Below are 19,280 nucleotides of genomic sequence, written 5' to 3' on the forward strand. Positions count from 1 at the left end.
AGCTACAGTACAACACAGGCCTGCTTCACAGTACCACACAGACCACTGTCCCCACCCCACTTCTGTCTGTCTGTCTGTCTGTCTGTCTGTCTGTCTGTCTGTCTGTCTGTCTGTCTGTCTGTCTGTCTGTCTGTCTGTCTGTCTGTCTGTCTGTCTGTCTGTCTGTCTGTCTGTCCGTCCGTCCGTCCGTCCGTCCGTCCGTCCGTCCGTCCGTCCGTCCGTCCGTCCGTCCGTCCATTACACAGCCTGCACGGGACAATTTCTCCTCTCCTCTCCAGCCTGCTTGTCCTCCATTGCACGCACACACTCCCATCCCCCATAGCTCTATTATTACCCTGCCTTATCCCCAAACACAGAGAGACCAGAGGAGAATATATAAAGTGATGTGGAGGGAGGCAGCGGTTGTCTGGCAGAGTGAGTTGATGCAGTGCTGGGTTACACAGCCACTCCACTATTAGTTCTGGCCTCTGACTGGCAGGGAGAAACACATGCTGATCGCTCGCTAGCCTCCAGATGTGGACCCAGAGAGTAATCTCTCGTGGACAGATTCAGGCAGTGACAACTTTCGCAACCAAGATTACCCAGAGAGTAAAGGGGTGATCACCCGTTGGCTGGCTGTCCTGTCAGTCATAGTTGAGGAGTGCAGATAGGTGAAGAGGAATGTGTATATGTGTGTGTTGTGAGGTGTTTTGCATCTCACCCTATCTCTCTCTCGTTTCCCAGGAGATTATCAGGAGAAGATGTGGCCAGGAAGAGAACATTCTGAAATCAAAGGTGACGAATCTACTGTTTGTACTGTTTCTATGGTTAACTGAAGTTAGGATTTGTCCCGTGGTGTTAGACAAGCACCACACTCATCTCCCCATCCCCCTCCCCCACATTCCTTTCCCTTCCCCAGTGGAGAGAGACAGCCTGGCAGACTTCTATGTCCTGGGCCAGCGTCCCCCTCCCCACCTGGCCAGCCTGGCCCAGCTCAGCCACCTCGGAGGGGGTGGAGGTGCTCTCCTCAAGGGTGGCTCCGGGGACCCCCAAAACCCCTCCCAACGCCCCCAACAACAACAACAATCTCAACAACAACACCCCCCCTCGCCCCATGGCCAGCACCACAACAGCCCCCCTCTACGTGGCCAGGTCCCCCCTCCCGGCCCTCCAACCTCCCTCCAACCTCTCCTCGGCCCAGGTGGGCTTCTCTCCCCCCAGCTCAGCCCTCAGCTGGTTCGACAGCAGCTAGCCATGGCTCACCTCATCAACCAGCAGCTAGCTGTTAGCCGCCTGCTAGCCCACCAGCACCCACAGGCCCTCAACCAGCACTTCCTCAACCACCCTCCCATCCCTCGCCTCTCCAAGGCAGGAGCCCCTGGGGACCCTGGGAGCAACCAGTCTGCTGCGGAGGTCTCCATTGATATCTACCAGCACGTCAGGGATGAACTGAAGAGGGCCAGCGTCTCACAGGCTGTGTTCGCCCGCGTGGCCTTCAACAGAACACAGGTAACCAGACTAACAGAACACAGGTAATACAGTTAACAGAACACAGGTAACCAGACTTGGATGGCCTTTAACAGAACACAGGGCAGGGTAGGGAAGGGCAGAAGAACTGAAGACACAGGGTGAGAGGATGGAAGGAATATCAAGGCTGATGTCCCATTCAGGACAATAGCGTTACATTTGGATTCTTGGGATGACTTTGAGACAAATTAGCAGCAATATTTTCTGATTTGGTTTCTCCTCTGGGTTTCAGACAGTTTCAGTTTCATCTCTCTGTATAGTGTTATGAGTGAGGTAATCTGGTGCGACAGCTTGCTGTGTTCCCCCGCTCCAGTTCAGTTTCCTCCTCCGCCCTCCCAGCAGTACACACACCTGCTGCATTCACACACGCCCCATTAGAGCCAATATGGAGCCCACATGAGGGGTGGGAGGTTATAGCTTTAGAGCAGGTGAAGGGTGTGTGTGTCTGCATGCTTGTGTGGACGTGCGAGTGAGTACAGCGTGTGTGTGCAAGCTGCAAGCCACTCATTCTAAAAGTATAAGTTTGCGGCGTGTGTGTGTGTGCGTGCGTGTGCGTGCGTGCGTGTGTGTGTGTGTGTGTGTGCAAGCTGCAAGCCACTCATTCTAAAAGTATACGTTTGCGGCGTGTGTGTGCGTGTGTGTGTGTTTGTATGTGTGTGTGTGTGTGTGTGTGTGCATGCACCAGGGCCTGCTGTCGGAGATTCTGCGGAAGGAGGAGGACCCTCGCTCTGCCTCTCAGTCCCTGCTGGTCAACCTCAAAGCCATGCAGAACTTCCTCATCCTCCCTGAGGGGGAGAGAGACCGTATTTACCAGGAGGAGCGTGAGCGCAGCATCAACCCCTCTGTTGGCCTGCCCCCTACCCCTACCTCCAGCCCCGGGGGCCCCCGCCTCTCTCAGGTACCCCGCCCACCACCCACCACCCACCGACCCCCAAAACTACTGTAGACACTCTCCACAAAACTCCCCTACAGCAGGGCCTGTGTGTGTCTGGTTGACTGTGTGATGTCTGTCTGTCTTTGTGAATCGTTGATGGATCATGTTGTCTTTGTTTTAGTTTTCGTATGGAGGTTGGAAACTTTTCTTTGAGTTTGCTTTGGTTGGTGTCTGTGATGTTGGTATTGGTGTGTCTGTGATGTTGGTATTGGTGTGTCTGTGATGTTAGTATTGCTATTGGTGTGTCTGTGATGTTAGTATTGGTGTGTCTGTGATGTTGGTATTGGTGTGTCTGTGATGTTGGTATTGGTGTGTCTGTGATTTTGGTATTGGTGTGTCTGTGATGTTGGTATTGGTGTGTCTGTGATGTTGGTATTGGTATTGGTGTGTCTGTGGTGTTGGTATTGGTGTGTCTGTGATGTTAGTATTGGTGTGTCTATGATGTTGGTATTGGTGTGTCTGTGATGTTGGTATTGGTGTGTCTGTGATGTTAGTATTGGTATTGGTGTGTCTGTGATGTTAATATTGGTGTGTCTGTGATGTTAGTATTGGCTGATGTGTCTGTGGTATTGGTATTGGTTGGTGTGTCTGTGGTGTTGGTATTGGTGGGTCTGTGGTGTTAGTATTGGTATTGGTGTGTCTGTGGTATTGGTATTGGTGTGTCTGTGGTGTTGGTATTGGTGTGTCTGTGATGTTAATATTGGTGTGTCTGTGGTGTTGGTATTGGTGTGTCTGTGGTGTTGGTATTGGCTGATGTGTCTGTGATGTGGGTATTGGTTGGTGTGCTTGTGATGTTGGTATTGGTGTGTCTGTGATGTTAGTATTGGTGTGTCTGTGGTGTTAGTATTGGTGTGTCTGTGGTGTTCGTATTGAGTGGTGTGTCTGTGATTTTGGTATTGGTGTGTCTGTGATGTTGGTATTGGTGTGTCTGTGATGATGGTATTGGTGTGTCTGTGGTATTGGTTGGTATGTCTGTGATGTTAGTATTTGTGTGTCTGTGGTGGTAGTATTGGTGTGTCTGTGATGTTGGTATTGGTGTGTCTGTGGTATTGGTTGGTATGTCTGTGATGTTAGTATTTGTGTGTCTGTGGTGGTAGTATTGGTGTGTCTGTGGTGTTGGTATTGGTGTGTCTGTGATGTTGGTATTGGTGTGTCTGTGATGTTGGTATTGGTGTGTCTGTGATGTTAGTATTGGTTGGTGTGCCTGTGGTGTTAGTATTGGTGTGTCTGTGATGTTAATATTGGTGTGTCTGTGATGTTGGTATTGGTATGTCTGTAATGTTGGTATTTGTGTGTCTGTGATGTTAGTATTGGTGTGTCGGTGATGTTAGTATTTGGTTGGTGTGTCTGTGATGTTAGTATTGGTATGTCTGTGATGTTAATATTGGTGTGTCTGTGATGTTAGTATTTGTGTGTCTGTGATGTTAGTATTTGTGTGTCTGTGATGTTAGTATTGGTGTGTATGTGATGTTGGTATTGGTTGGTGTGTCTGTGATGTTGGTATTGGTGTGTCTGTGATGTTAGTATAGGTTGGTGTGTCTGTGATGTTGGTATTGGTGTGTCTGTGATGTTAGTATTGGTATGTCTGTGATGTTGGTATTGGTTGGTGTGTCTGTGATGTTGGTATTGGTGTTTCTGTGATGTTAGTATTGGTGTGTCTGTGATGTTGGTATTGGTTGGTGTGTCTGTGATGTTGGTATAGGTGTGTCTGTGATGTTGGTATTGGTGTGTATGTGATGTTAGTATTGGTGTGTCTGTGGTGTTAGTATTGAGTGGTGTGTCTGTGATGTTAATATTGGTGTGTCTGTGATGTTAGCATTGGTGCGTCTGTGATGTTGTTATTGGTGTGTCTGTGATGTTAGTATTGGTGTGTCTGTGATGTTGGTATTGGTGTGTCTGTGATGTTAGTATTGGTGTGTCTGTGATGTTGGTATTGGTGTGTCTGTGATGTTGGTATTGGTGTGTCTGTGATGTTAGTATTGGTGTGTCTGTGATGTTAGTATTTGTGTGTCTGTGATGTTAGTATTTGTGTGTCTGTGATGTTAGTATTTGTGTGTCTGTGATGTTAGTATTTGTGTGTCTGTGATGTTAGTATTTGTGTGTCTGTGATGTTAATATTGGTGTGTCTGTGATGTTGGTATTGGTTGGTGTGTCTGTGATGTTGGTATTGGTATGTCTGTGATGTTGGTATTGGTTGGTGTGTCTGTGATGTTGGTATTGGTGTTTCTGTGATGTTAGTATAGGTGTGTCTGTGATGTTAGTATTTGGTTGGTGTGTCTGTGATGTTAGTATTGGTGTGTCTGTGATGTTAATATTTGTGTGTTTGTGATGTTAGTATTGGTGTGTCTGTGATGTTAGTATTGGTGTGTCTGTGATGTTAGTATTTGTGTGTCTGTGATGTTAGTATGTGTGTGTCTGTGATGTTAGTATTTGTGTGTCTGTGATGTTAGTATTTGTGTGTCTGTGATGTTAGTATTGGTATGTCTGTGATGTTAGTATTTGTGTGTCTGTGATGTTAGTATTGGTGTGTCGGTGATGTTAGTATTTGGTTGGTGTGACTGTGATGTTAGTATTGGTGTGTCTGTGATGTTAATATTGGTGTGTCTGTGATGTTAGTATTTGTGTGTCTGTGATGTTAGTATTTGTGTGTCTGTGATGTTAGTATTGGTGTGTCTGTGATGTTGGTATTGGTTGGTGTGTCTGTGATGTTGGTATTGGTGTGTCTGTGATGTTAGTATAGGTTGGTGTGTCTGTGATGTTGGTATTGGTGTGTCTGTGATGTTAATATTGGTGTGTCTGTGATGTTGGTATTGGTATGTCTGTGATGTTAGTATTTGTGTGTCTGTGATGTTAGTATTGGTGTGTCGGTGATGTTAGTATTTGGTTGGTGTGTCTGTGATGTTAGTATTGGTGTGTCTGTGATGTTAATATTGGTGTGTCTGTGATGTTAGTATTTGTGTGTCTGTGATGTTAGTATTTGTGTGTTTGTGATGTTAGTATTGGTGTGTCTGTGATGTTGGTATTGGTTGGTGTGTCTGTGATGTTGGTATTGGTGTGTCTGTGATGTTAGTATAGGTTGGTGTGTCTGTGATGTTGGTATTGGTGTGTCTGTGATGTTAGTATTGGTATGTCTGTGATGTTGGTATTGGTTGGTGTGTCTGTGATGTTGGTATTGGTGTTTCTGTGATGTTAGTATTTGTGTGTTTGTGATGTTAGTATTGGTGTGTCTGTGATGTTGGTATTGGTTGGTGTGTCTGTGATGTTGGTATTGGTATGTCTGTGATGTTGGTATTGGTTGGTGGGTCTGTGATGTTGGTATTGGTGTTTCTGTGATGTTAGTATTGGTGTGTCTGTGATGTTGGTATTGGTTGGTGTGTCTGTGATGTTGGTATAGGTGTGTCTGTGATGTTAGTATTGGTGTGTATGTGATGTTAGTATTGGTGTGTCTGTGGTGTTCGTATTGAGTGGTGTGTCTGTGATGTTGGTATTGGTGTGTCTGTGATGTTGGTATTGGTGTGTCTGTGATGTTAGTATTGGTGTGTCTGTGATGTTGGTATTGGTGTGTCTGTGATGTTAGTATTGGTGTGTCTGTGATGTTGGTATTGGTGTGTCTGTGATGTTGGTATTGGTGTGTCTGTGATGTTGGTATTGGTGTGTCTGTGGTGTTGGTATTGGTGTGTCTGTGATGTTAGTATTGGTGTGTCTGTGATGTCAGTATTTGTGTGTCTGTGATGTTAGTATTTGTGTGTCTGTGATGTTAGTATTGGTGTGTCTGTGATGTTAGTATTGGTGTGTCTGTGATGTTAGTATTGGTGTGTCTGATGTTAGTATTGGTGTGTCTGTGATGTTAGTATTGGTGTGTCTGTGATGTTAGTATTGGTGTGTCTGTGGTGTTCGTATTGAGTGGTGTGTCTGTGATGTTGGTATTGGTGTGTCTGTGATGTTAGTATTGGTGTGTCTGTGATGTTAGTATTGGTGTGTCTGTGATGTTGATATTGGTGTGTCTGTGATGTTGGAATTGGTGTGTCTTTGATGTTAATATTGGTATTGGTGTGTCTGTAATGTTAATATTGGTGTGTCTGTGATGTTAGCATTGGTGCGTCTGTGATGTTGTTATTGGTGTGTCTGTGATGTTAGTATTGGTGTGTCTGTGATGTTGGTATTGGTGTGTCTGTGATGTTAGTATTGGTGTGTCTGTGATGTTGGTATTGGTGTGTCTGTGATGTTGGTATTGGTGTGTCTGTGATGTTAGTATTGGTGTGTCTGTGATGTTAGTATTTGTGTGTCTGTGATGTTAGTATTTGTGTGTTTGTGATGTTAGTATTTGTGTGTCTGTGATGTTAGTATTTGTGTGTCTGTGATGTTAGTATTTGTGTGTCTGTGATGTTAATATTGGTGTGTCTGTGATGTTGGTATTGGTATGTCTGTGATGTTGGTATTGGTTGGTGTGTATGTGATGTTGGTATTGGTGTTTCTGTGATGTTAGTATTGGTGTGTCTGTGATGTTAGTATTTGGTTGGTGTGTCTGTGATGTTAGTATTGGTGTGTCTGTGATGTTAATATTTGTGTGTTTGTGATGTTAGTATTGGTGTGTCTGTGATGTTAGTATTGGTGTGTCTGTGATGTTAGTATTTGTGTGTCTGTGATGTTAGTATTTGTGTGTCTGTGATGTTAGTATTTGTGTGTCTGTGATGTTAGTATTTGTGTGTCTGTGATGTTAGTATTTGTGTGTCTGTGATGTTAATATTGGTATTGGTGTGTTTGTAATGTTAATATTGGTGTGTCTGTGATGTTAGCATTGGTGCGTCTGTGATGTTAGTATTGGTGCGTCTGTGATGTTGTTATTGGTGGGTCTGTGATGTTAGTATTGGTGTGTCTGTGATTTTGGTATTGGTGTGTCTGTGATGTTAGTATTGGTGTGTCTGTGATGGTGGTATTGGTGTGTCTGTGATGTTGGTATTGGTGTGTCTGTGATGTTAGTATTGGTGTGTCTGTGATGTTAGTATTTGTGTGTCTGTGATGTTAGTATTTGTGTGTCTGTGATGTTAGTATTTGTGTGTCTGTGATGTTAGTATTTGTGTGTCTGTGATGTTAGTATTTGTGTGTCTGTGATGTTAGTATTTGTGTGTCTGTGATGTTAGTATTTGTGTGTCTGTGATGTTAATATTGGTGTGTCTGTGATGTTGGTATTGGTTGGTGTGTCTGTGATGTTGGTATTGGTATGTCTGTGATGTTGGTATTGGTTGGTGTGTCTGTGATGTTGGTATTGGTGTTTCTGTGATGTTAGTATTGGTGTGTCTGTGATGTTAGTATTTGGTTGGTGTGTCTGTGATGTTAGTATTGGTGTGTCTGTGATGTTAATATTTGTGTGTTTGTGGTGTTAGTATTGGTGTGTCTGTGATGTTAGTATTGGTGTGTCTGTGATGTTAGTATTTGTGTGTCTGTGATGTTAGTATTTGTGTGTCTGTGATGTTAGTATTTGTGTGTCTGTGATGTTAGTATTTGTGTGTCTGTGATGTTAGTATTTGTGTGTCTGTGATGTTAGTATTTGTGTGTCTGTGATGTTAGTATTTGTGTGTCTGTGATGTTAGTATTGGTGTGTCTGTGATGTTGGTATTGGTTGGTGTGTCTGTGATGTTGGTATTGGTATGTCTGTGATGTTAGTATAGGTTGGTGTGTCTGTGATGTTGGTATTGGTGTGTCTGTGATGTTAGTATTGGTATGTCTGTGATGTTGGTATTGGTTGGTGTGTCTGTGATGTTGGTATTGGTGTTTCTGTGATGTTAGTATTTGTGTGTTTGTGATGTTAGTATTGGTGTGTCTGTGATGTTGGTATTGGTTGGTGTGTCTGTGATGTTGGTATTGGTATGTCTGTGATGTTGGTATTGGTTGGTGTGTCTGTGATGTTGGTATTGGTGTTTCTGTGATGTTAGTATTGGTGTGTCTGTGATGTTGGTATTGGTTGGTGTGTCTGTGATGTTGGTATAGATGTGTCTGTGATGTTAGTATTGGTGTGTATGTGATGTTAGTATTGGTGTGTCTGTGGTGTTCGTATTGAGTGGTGTGTCTGTGATGTTGGTATTGGTGTGTCTGTGATGTTGGTATTGGTGTGTCTGTGATGTTGGTATTGGTGTGTCTGTGATGTTAGTATTGGTGTGTCTGTGATGTTGGTATTGGTGTGTCTGTGATGTTAGTATTGGTGTGTCTGTGATGTTGGTATTGGTGTGTCTGTGATGTTGGTATTGGTGTGTCTGTGATGTTGGTATTGGTGTGTCTGTGGTGTTGGTATTGGTGTGTCTGTGATGTTAGTATTGGTGTGTCTGTGATGTCAGTATTTGTGTGTCTGTGATGTTAGTATTTGTGTGTCTGTGATGTTAGTATTGGTGTGTCTGTGATGTTAGTATTGGTGTGTCTGTGATGTTAGTATTGGTGTGTCTGTGATGTTAGTATTGGTGTGTCTGTGATGTTAGTATTGGTGTGTATGTGATGTTAGTATTGGTGTGTCTGTGGTGTTCGTATTGAGTGGTGTGTCTGTGATGTTGGTATTGGTGTGTCTGTGATGTTAGTATTGGTGTGTCTGTGATGTTAGTATTGGTGTGTCTGTGATGTTGATATTGGTGTGTCTGTGATGTTGGAATTGGTGTGTCTTTGATGTTAATATTGGTATTGGTGTGTCTGTAATGTTAATATTGGTGTGTATGTGATGTTAGCATTGGTGCGTCTGTGATGTTGTTATTGGTGTGTCTGTGATGTTAGTATTGGTGTGTCTGTGATGTTGGTATTGGTGTGTCTGTGATGTTAGTATTGGTGTGTCTGTGATGTTGGTATTGGTGTGTCTGTGATGTTGGTATTGGTGTGTCTGTGATGTTAGTATTGGTGTGTCTGTGATGTTAGTATTTGTGTGTCTGTGATGTTAGTATTTGTGTGTTTGTGATGTTAGTATTTGTGTGTCTGTGATGTTAGTATTTGTGTGTCTGTGATGTTAGTATTTGTGTGTCTGTGATGTTAATATTGGTGTGTCTGTGATGTTGGTATTGGTATGTCTGTGATGTTGGTATTGGTTGGTGTGTCTGTGATGTTGGTATTGGTGTTTCTGTGATGTTAGTATTGGTGTGTCTGTGATGTTAGTATTTGGTTGGTGTGTCTGTGATGTTAGTATTGGTGTGTCTGTGATGTTAATATTTGTGTGTTTGTGATGTTAGTATTGGTGTGTCTGTGATGTTAGTATTGGTGTGTCTGTGATGTTAGTATTTGTGTGTCTGTGATGTTAGTATTTGTGTGTCTGTGATGTTAGTATTTGTGTGTCTGTGATGTTAGTATTTGTGTGTCTGTGATGTTAGTATTTGTGTGTCTGTGATGTTAGTATTTGTGTGTCTGTGATGTTAGTATTGGTGTGTCTGTGATGTTAGTATTGGTGTGTCTGTGATGTTAGTCTTGGTGTGTCTGTGATGTTAGTATTGGTGTGTATGTGATGTTAGTATTGGTGTGTCTGTGGTGTTCGTATTGAGTGGTGTGTCTGTGATGTTGGTATTGGTGTGTCTGTGATGTTAGTATTGGTGTGTCTGTGATGTTAGTATTGGTGTGTCTGTGATGTTAGTATTGGTGTGTCTGTGATGTTGATATTGGTGTGTCTGTGATGTTGGTATTGGTGTGTCTGTGATGTTAATATTGGTATTGGTGTGTTTGTAATGTTAATATTGGTGTGTCTGTGATGTTAGCATTGGTGCGTCTGTGATGTTAGTATTGGTGCGTCTGTGATGTTGTTATTGGTGGGTCTGTGATGTTAGTATTGGTGTGTCTGTGATTTTGGTATTGGTGTGTCTGTGATGTTAGTATTGGTGTGTCTGTGATGGTGGTACTGGTGTGTCTGTGATGTTGGTATTGGTGTGTCTGTGATGTTAGTATTGGTGTGTCTGTGATGTTAGTATTTGTGTGTCTGTGATGTTAGTATTTGTGTGTCTGTGATGTTAGTATTTGTGTGTCTGTGATGTTAGTATTTGTGTGTCTGTGATGTTAGTATTTGTGTGTCTGTGATGTTAGTATTTGTGTGTCTGTGATGTTAGTATTTGTGTGTCTGTGATGTTAGTATTTGTGTGTCTGTGATGTTAATATTGGTGTGTCTGTGATGTTGGTATTGGTTGGTGTGTCTGTGATGTTGGTATTGGTATGTCTGTGATGTTGGTATTGGTTGGTGTGTCTGTGATGTTGGTATTGGTGTTTCTGTGATGTTAGTATTGGTGTGTCTGTGATGTTAGTATTTGGTTGGTGTGTCTGTGATGTTAGTATTGGTGTGTCTGTGATGTTAATATTTGTGTGTTTGTGGTGTTAGTATTGGTGTGTCTGTGATGTTAGTATTGGTGTGTCTGTGATGTTAGTATTTGTGTGTCTGTGATGTTAGTATTTGTGTGTCTGTGATGTTAGTATTTGTGTGTCTGTGATGTTAGTATTTGTGTGTCTGTGATGTCAGTATTTGTGTGTCTGTGATGTTAGTATTGGTGTGTCTGTGATGTTGGTATTGGTTGGTGTGTCTGTGATGTTGGTATTGGTATGTCTGTGATGTTGGTATTGGTTGGTGTGTCTGTGATGTTGGTATTGGTGTTTCTGTGATGTTAGTATTGGTGTGTCTGTGATGTTGGTATTGGTTGGTGTGTCTGTGATGTTGGTATAGGTGTGTCTGTGATGTTGGTATTGGTGTGTATGTGATGTTAGTATTGGTGTGTCTGTGGTGTTCGTATTGAGTGGTGTGTCTGTGATGTTGGTATTGGTGTGTCTGTGATGTTGGTATTGGTGTGTCTGTGATGTTGGTATTGGTGTGTCTGTGGTGTTGGTATTGGTGTGTCTGTGATGTTAGTACTGTGATGTCAGTAGTTGTGTGTCTGTGATGTTAGTATTTGTGTGTCGGTGATGTTAGTATTGGTGTGTCTGTGATGTTAGTATTGGTGTGTCTGTGATGTTAGTATTGGTGTGTCTGTGATGTTAGTATTGGTGTGTCTGTGATGTTAGTATTGGTGTGTCTGTGATGTTAGTATTGGTGTGTCTGTGATGTTAGTATTGGTGTGTCTGTGATGTTAGTATTGGTGTGTCTGTGATGTTAGTATTGGTGTGTCTGTGATGTTAGTATTGGTGTGTCTGTGATGTTAGTATTGGTGTGTCTGTGATGTCAGTATTTGTGTGTCTGTGATGTTGGTATTGGTTGGTGTGTCTGTGATGTTGGTATAGGTGTGTCTGTGATGTTGGTATTGGTGTGTATGTGATGTTAGTATTGGTGTGTCTGTGGTGTTCGTATTGAGTGGTGTGTCTGTGATGTTGGTATTGGTGTGTCTGTGATGTTGGTATTGGTGTGTCTGTGATGTTGGTATTGGTGTGTCTGTGATGTTAGTATTGGTGTGTCTGTGATGTTGGTATTGGTTGGTGTGTCTGTGATGTTGGTATTGGTATGTCTGTGATGTTGGTATTGGTTGGTGTGTCTGTGATGTTGGTATTGGTGTTTCTGTGATGTTAGTATTGGTGTGTCTGTGATGTTGGTATTGGTTGGTGTGTCTGTGATGTTGGTATAGGTGTGTCTGTGATGTTGGTATTGGTGTGTATGTGATGTTAGTATTGGTGTGTCTGTGGTGTTCGTATTGAGTGGTGTGTCTGTGATGTTGGTATTGGTGTGTCTGTGATGTTGGTATTGGTGTGTCTGTGATGTTGGTATTGGTGTGTCTGTGGTGTTGGTATTGGTGTGTCTGTGATGTTAGTACTGTGATGTCAGTAGTTGTGTGTCTGTGATGTTAGTATTTGTGTGTCGGTGATGTTAGTATTGGTGTGTCTGTGATGTTAGTATTGGTGTGTCTGTGATGTTAGTATTGGTGTGTCTGTGATGTTAGTATTGGTGTGTCTGTGATGTTAGTATTGGTGTGTCTGTGATGTTAGTATTGGTGTGTCTGTGATGTTAGTATTGGTGTGTCTGTGATGTTAGTATTGGTGTGTCTGTGATGTTAGTATTGGTGTGTCTGTGATGTTAGTATTGGTGTGTCTGTGATGTTAGTATTGGTGTGTCTGTGATGTCAGTATTTGTGTGTCTGTGATGTTGGTATTGGTTGGTGTGTCTGTGATGTTGGTATAGGTGTGTCTGTGATGTTGGTATTGGTGTGTATGTGATGTTAGTATTGGTGTGTCTGTGGTGTTCGTATTGAGTGGTGTGTCTGTGATGTTGGTATTGGTGTGTCTGTGATGTTGGTATTGGTGTGTCTGTGATGTTGGTATTGGTGTGTCTGTGATGTTAGTATTGGTGTGTCTGTGATGTTGGTATTGGTGTGTCTGTGATGTTAGTATTGGTGTGTCTGTGATGTTGTTATTGGTGTGTCTGTGATGTTGGTATTGGTGTGTCTGTGATGTTGGTATTGGTGTGTCTGTGGTGTTAGTATTGGTGTGTCTGTGATGTCAGTATTTGTGTGTCTGTGATGTTAGTATTTGTGTGTCTGCGATGTTAGTATTGGTGTGTCTGTGATGTTAGTATTGGTGTGTCTGTGATGTTAGTATTGGTGTGTCTGTGATGTTAGTATTGGTGTGTCTGTGATGTTAGTATTGGTGTGTCTGTGATGTTAGTATTGGTGTGTCTGTGATGTTAGTATTGGTGTGTCTGATGTTAGTATTGGTGTGTCTGATGTTAGTATTGGTGTGTCTGTGATGTTAGTATTGGTGTGTCTGTGATGTTAGTATTGGTGTGTCTGTGATGTTTGTATTGGTGTGTCTGTGATGTTTGTATTGGTGTGTCTGTGATGTTAGTATTGGTGTGTCTGTGATGTTAGTATTGGTGTGTCTGTGATGTTAGTATTGTTGTGTCTGTGATGTTAGTGTTGTTGTGTCTGTGATGTTAGTATTGGTGTGTCTGTGATGTTGGTATTGGTTGGTGTGTCTGATGTTAGTATTTCTGTGTCTGTGGTGTTAGTACTGGCTGGTGTGTCTGTGATGTTAGTATTGATGTGTCTGTGGTGTTAGTATTGGTGTGTCTGTGATGTTAGTATTGGTGTGTCTGTGATGTTGGTATTGTTGTGTCTGTGCTGTTAGTATTGGTGTGTCTGTGATGTTGGTATTGTTGTGTCTGTGTTGTTAGTATTGGTGTGTCTGTGATGTTGGTATTGGTGTGTCTGTGCTGTTAGTATTGGTGTGTCTGTGGTGTTGGTATTGGTTGGTGTGTCTGTGATTTTGGTATTGGTTGGTGTGTCTGTGATGCTAGTATTGGTTGGTGTGTCTGTGATGTTAGTATTGGTGTGTCTGTGGTGTCCGTATTGAGTGGTGTGTCGGTGATGCTAGTATTGGTCTGTCTGTGGTGTTAGTAGTGAGTGGTGTGTCTGTGATGTTACTATTAGTTGTTGTGATGTTGGTATTGGTGTGTCTGGCGTGTTAGTATTGGTGTGTCTGTGGTGTCCGTATTGAGTGGTGTGTCGGTTATGCTAGTATTGGTCTGTCTGTGGTGTTAGTAGTGAGTGGTGTGTCTGTGATGTTACTATTAGTTGTTGTGATGTTGGTATTGGTGTGTCTGGCGTGTTAGTATTGGTTGTTGTGTCTGTGATGATAGTATTGGTGTGTCTGTGATGTTAGTATTGAGTGGTGTGTCTGTGCTGTTAGTATTGGTGTGTATGTGGTGTTAGTGTAGAGTGGTGTGTCTGTGATGTTAGTGGTGGTGTGTCTGTGTTCTACACCAGAGGGTCTCTCAAGTCAAGGTTAGAAAAGTGAAAGGGGATAGTACTAAACACTCTGATCTATCCCTATCTAACCATAGCTTGAGAAAAGGCACTTAAATACATTAAAATACTTTTCATTGATAGTTTCTATGTGTGTTGTATTTGTGGCTGAAGTGTTAACGTGTGTAAACGTTTGGCAGGATCTATTTACACCGACCATCACTAACCATGTCCCATACCACCTCATGCAGAAGGTGTGGGAGAGAGGTCTGGACGAGCAGCTCACTCCTGATGCCTGGGCTGCTCTCTGGAAGAACAAGACCAAAGCCTCCTCTGTGGTGAGCAGTGTATTCATCCACAATCGCTCTTGACTTGCTCACAGAATGTTCCTCATACAGAATTACTTCTGGTCAGAAATGGCTGAGATACTTATGTCAAATACTGGCTATGATTTATTTAGCTTGCATGGTACTGTGGAACCAATGGAATAGTCCCAAAGTACATGACAATTGCTACTTCCTGTTGTAGCTACGGTACACGCAGTATTTTTTGGTAATTGAGTACTGACTCTAAAGAAAGAGTTCTGTACCTCTCTTCACATGTTTACAATAGAGAAACAGCCTTTAACCATAGTAACATGCGCTAGAGAGAGGGACACTTGGTTTTGATATACTTCCCAACCCCACACAGCCTTATAGGACCATCACAGATAACATACTATGATGCCATACCAGGGCAAACAAGTATTCTCTCTGTTCGGCATTATCATTATTATGTCTGTACATATTTATCTTGATGCCATAGTTTATACTTGGGAACGCCAGATTACTAGTCTGGACCTGCACAGATAACTTCAAAGTCTTAGAAGAGAACATAATGAGATGTAATACAGGGTAATTCAAACAGAGATTAGAGTACAAAGGAGAGGAGAGAGAATGGCTTAATGACTATCTGTATACATTCTCCATGTCGAAAACATGTGCATCTATGTGTATAATGTGTGTAAAAAAAAACTAAACGTAAACTGATCATCAACTGATTACCCATCATGCTTAAAATCTTTGGTCCTTGGTGTGGCAACATGTGGACTGGAGTTGGCAGTGTTACCCACTCAGGCAAACTCTGGTACAACTTCATGGTTAGATAACTGTTTTTTTCTCTGTGGACCCTCTCTCCCCGGTCCCTATCCCTTCTCCCCTCCAGCCCAAGCCACCAGGCCCCAACCCAGACCTGCCCCTGAAGCTGGAGTCTCTGGTCAACATCACGTCAGGTATCTATGATGAGATCCAGCAGGAGATGAAGAGGGCCAAGGTGTCTCAGGCGCTGTTCGCCAAGGTGGCTGCCAACAAGAGCCAGGTGAGAGGCCTGTTTCACCCATTGTTCCTATCCTGCTACAATGTTCCCAATCTATTGTGCCATAGTGTGTCCCTCTGCTTGTGTGTCCCTCTGCTGCTAACATCTAGGATCCCATTACCCAACTCCAAATCCTAACCTTAACCATTAAGGGAATGGAAACATATCTGGCCCTTGTCAGGTGGTTATGGGTAGCTTCTCTACCTCCTCCTGTCCCTGTGATGTGGGTGGGATGACCTTCTTCCCCAGGCTGTTGTGTCAGACTGTCAGTTAACTTCCACAGCAGTAGATAAGCAATACCAGACAGACAGACGGACAGAGGTATCAGAGCCAAATACCAACCCGGGGAAGAACTGATCGACACTGGAGATCTCTCATACTGCTGGGAAATTACATGTGATACCTGTCCTGCATATCTCTCAACCCCGCCCTTAACCCCCCCCCCCCCCCCCCCCCCCCCGCCACACCCATACACACTGTTTAGAGCACATGAAGACATGGTGCTGCTGCATGTGAGTTACTCAGTGAGAATGGATATCTACAGCAGTGACACTATTGTGTGTGTGTCTACGTGTGTGTGCGTGCGTGTGTTTGTGGCAGAGTGGCAGGTTGTGTGGTGATCAAGCTGTGTCTCCCAGGTTCAGGGGTCGGGGGGTCCGGGGCTGGCTGGGCTAGGCTGGGCTGGGGGTCATGGCTCACTGCACCCATCTGCTGCAGCTGAGAGGAGAGAGGGATGATGAGAGAGGTGGAGACCTTATCAGGTTATTAACACTGCATGCTGGTGGAGTCTGGATGCACACAACAGCTGGTGTCAAAGACTGGCCCATTCTAGCAGAGATAATCAAATCTTCTCCGTCTCTCTCTCTCTCTCTCTCTCTCTCTCTCTCTCTCTCCCTCCCTCCCTCCCTCCCTCCCTCCCGCCCTCCCGCTCTCCTCTCTCCCCCCCTTCCCTCGCCCTCCCTCCCTCCCTCTCTCTCTCTCCCCACCTCCCTATCTCAGGGCTGGCTGTGTGAGTTGCTGCGGTGGAAGGAGAACCCTAGCCCAGAGAACCGTACTCTGTGGGAGAACCTGTGTACCATCCGGAGGTTCCTGACCCTGTCCAAGACAGAGAGGGACATGGTGTATGAAGAGGAGTCAAGGCACCACCACAGTGAGAGAGTCCACACTGTACTACACCTGCCCCAAGACCCACAGGTGAGACCAGCCCATCTAGGATCAGATTAACCTAGCCTGCATACTAACCTTAGTGCTATGGGTCTGCACTGTCCATCCCTGTGTGAGTACAGAGTTTTATCCAGCATAGCACTATTTATTTATATTTTTATTAAAACAATTTAAAATAAGAAATTATTTGAGCAGGAAAGATAATACAACCGATACATATGAGACAACATCAATGTGGGGTAGAGAACAGAGACCCCAGTCACATATTCATAACAACAGAGATCCACAAATAACGATCCATACCAAAAATATGTTTAGACACCTATGCATATAGCATCATACACAGAGGTACAGTAGTCCAGCCTTGCTGATTAAATGGACTTTCTCCAATGCCAGCCAGGGTCATTATTGGATGGAATAGCTTTCTACCTCCTTCTGTCCCTGTGATGTGGCTGGGGTCGGTCAGAGGGGGTGAACCTCTTTATCAGACCGTCAGTGTGTCTCCACAGCAGTAGATAAGCAATACCAGACAGACAGACGGAAGGACGGACGGACGTATCTGACCCAAATACTAACCTGGGGAAGAACTGATCGACACTGGAGATCTCTCATACTGCTGGGAAATTACATGTGATACCTGTCCTGCATATCTCTCAACCCCACCCTTAACCCCCACCCCTCAATCCCACCCTTAACCCCCACCCCTCAATCCCACCCTTAATCCCCACCCCTCAACCCCCAAACCTCAACCCCACCCTAACCCCCACCCTCAACAAACACAAACACTGTTTAGAGCACATGAAGAGATGGCCTTGCTGATTAAATGGACTTTCTCCAATGCCAGCCAGGGTCGTTATTGGAGGGAAATCACTGAGGACACACATGCATTATGCATTAAAACTGAACATATGTGCATAACGGGACACACACACACACACACACACACACACACACACACACACACACACACACACACACACACACACACACACACACACACACACACACACACACACACACACACACACACTAATATCAGGATTACCATGTGGACAAAGGTACAATGGCCAGGTTTCTCTCCCCCTCATTCCTCCTCTCATTTTGATTTATTTATTCTTAGTTATAATTAATAATTCTCAGTAATAACTACAATATTGAAAGGGGAACCTTGTCAGTTGTACAACTGAATGTCTTCAACTGAAATGTGTCTTCCGCATTTAACCCAACCCCTCTGAATCAGAGAGGTGCGGGGGGCTGCCTTAATCGATGTCCACGGCACCTGGGGAGCAGTTGTTGGTGGGGGTTAACTGCCTTGATCAAGGGTAGGATCTGCCTTGCCAGCTCGGGGATTCAAACCAGCGACCTTTTGCTTAATGGCCCAATGCACTTAACCGCTAGGCTACCTGCCTCTCCAGTGACCATAATATAAATGAATATGTTAATATTATATAAAGATATTATCAGTGAGGATCCCGTCATCTACACAGGGGAGTGTTGTGTTTTGGGGAGGAAATACCCCGTTAGGAGGGGGTAAGGGGATAGGGGGAAGGATGGGGACACACCCAGACACGTCAATTGTCAAGGTGAGACTACCCACCCACAGTGTGTCAATATCACTATGATACATCCAACACAGAACACGTGACCCACTCTACCAAAAACACACACACACACACCATCCCGCCTCCCTGCCTGTCACCACAGACAGACCACTCGTGTCCCAGCTGCTACACAGCTCAGTCACTCACTCTCACACACACACACACACACACACACACAAATTCACTCACTGTACACTATAGACACACACAAATACACTCACTGTACACTATAGCTTGCACATTATGTGAATACTCCCCCACACACCCCCACACAACCCCACACAACCCCAGACACCCCCACACAATCCCAGACACCCCCAGACAACCCCACACAACCCCACACAACCCCAGACAACCCCACACAACCCCACACAACCCCAGACAACCCCACACAACCCCACACAACCACACACAACCCCAGACAACCCCAGACAACCACACACACCCCCAGACAACCCCACACAACCGCAGACAACCCCACACAACCCCACACAACCCCACACAACCCCAGACAACCCCAGACAACCCCACACAACCCCACACAACCCTAGACAACCCCACACAACCCCAGACAACCCCACACAACCCCACACAACCCCAGACAACCCCACACAACCCCACACAACCCTAGACAACCCCACACAACCCCAGACAACCCCACACAACCCCACACAACCCCAGACAACCCCACACAACCGCACACAACCCCAGACAACCCCACACAACCCCACACAACCCCAGACAACCCCAGACAACCCCACACAACCCCAGACAACCCCACACAACCCCACACAACCCCACACAACCCCAGACAACCCCACACAACCCCACACAACCCCAGACAACCCCAGACAACCCCACACAACCGCTGACCAAAAACAAAAGGACTCAAGGGTAATGAATTATGAATTTACCACTGCACTATAACATTTAAATTATGATCAGGTCTGATCATGGCTGGTCGGATGTCTGAGCATGGCTGATCATGACTGATCATGGTTGGTCGGGTATCTGAGTATGGCTGATCATGTCTGATCATGGCTGGTCGGGTAT

The 19,280-nt window shown here is 44.4% G+C and overlaps 1 protein-coding gene across 1 annotated transcript in view; it reads left to right on the forward strand.

Annotated features, from left to right (window-relative positions):
- The window catches only part of LOC120063936 (DNA-binding protein SATB2-like), a 65,071-nt gene that overhangs the window by 39,485 nt on the left and 6,306 nt on the right, over nt 1-19,280 (forward strand). Inside the window, exons 6-11 of the mRNA XM_039014245.1 lie at nt 724-774; nt 899-1,488; nt 2,192-2,404; nt 14,361-14,454; nt 15,326-15,465; nt 16,462-16,656. Coding sequence (XP_038870173.1) covers nt 724-774; nt 899-1,488; nt 2,192-2,404; nt 14,361-14,454; nt 15,326-15,465; nt 16,462-16,656 — 1,283 coding nt within the window. The remainder of the gene's footprint in view (nt 1-723; nt 775-898; nt 1,489-2,191; nt 2,405-14,360; nt 14,455-15,325; nt 15,466-16,461; nt 16,657-19,280) is intronic.

Source organism: Salvelinus namaycush, chromosome 19, assembly GCF_016432855.1.
Source record: "Salvelinus namaycush isolate Seneca chromosome 19, SaNama_1.0, whole genome shotgun sequence".
Taxonomy (NCBI): Eukaryota; Metazoa; Chordata; class Actinopteri; order Salmoniformes; family Salmonidae; genus Salvelinus; species Salvelinus namaycush.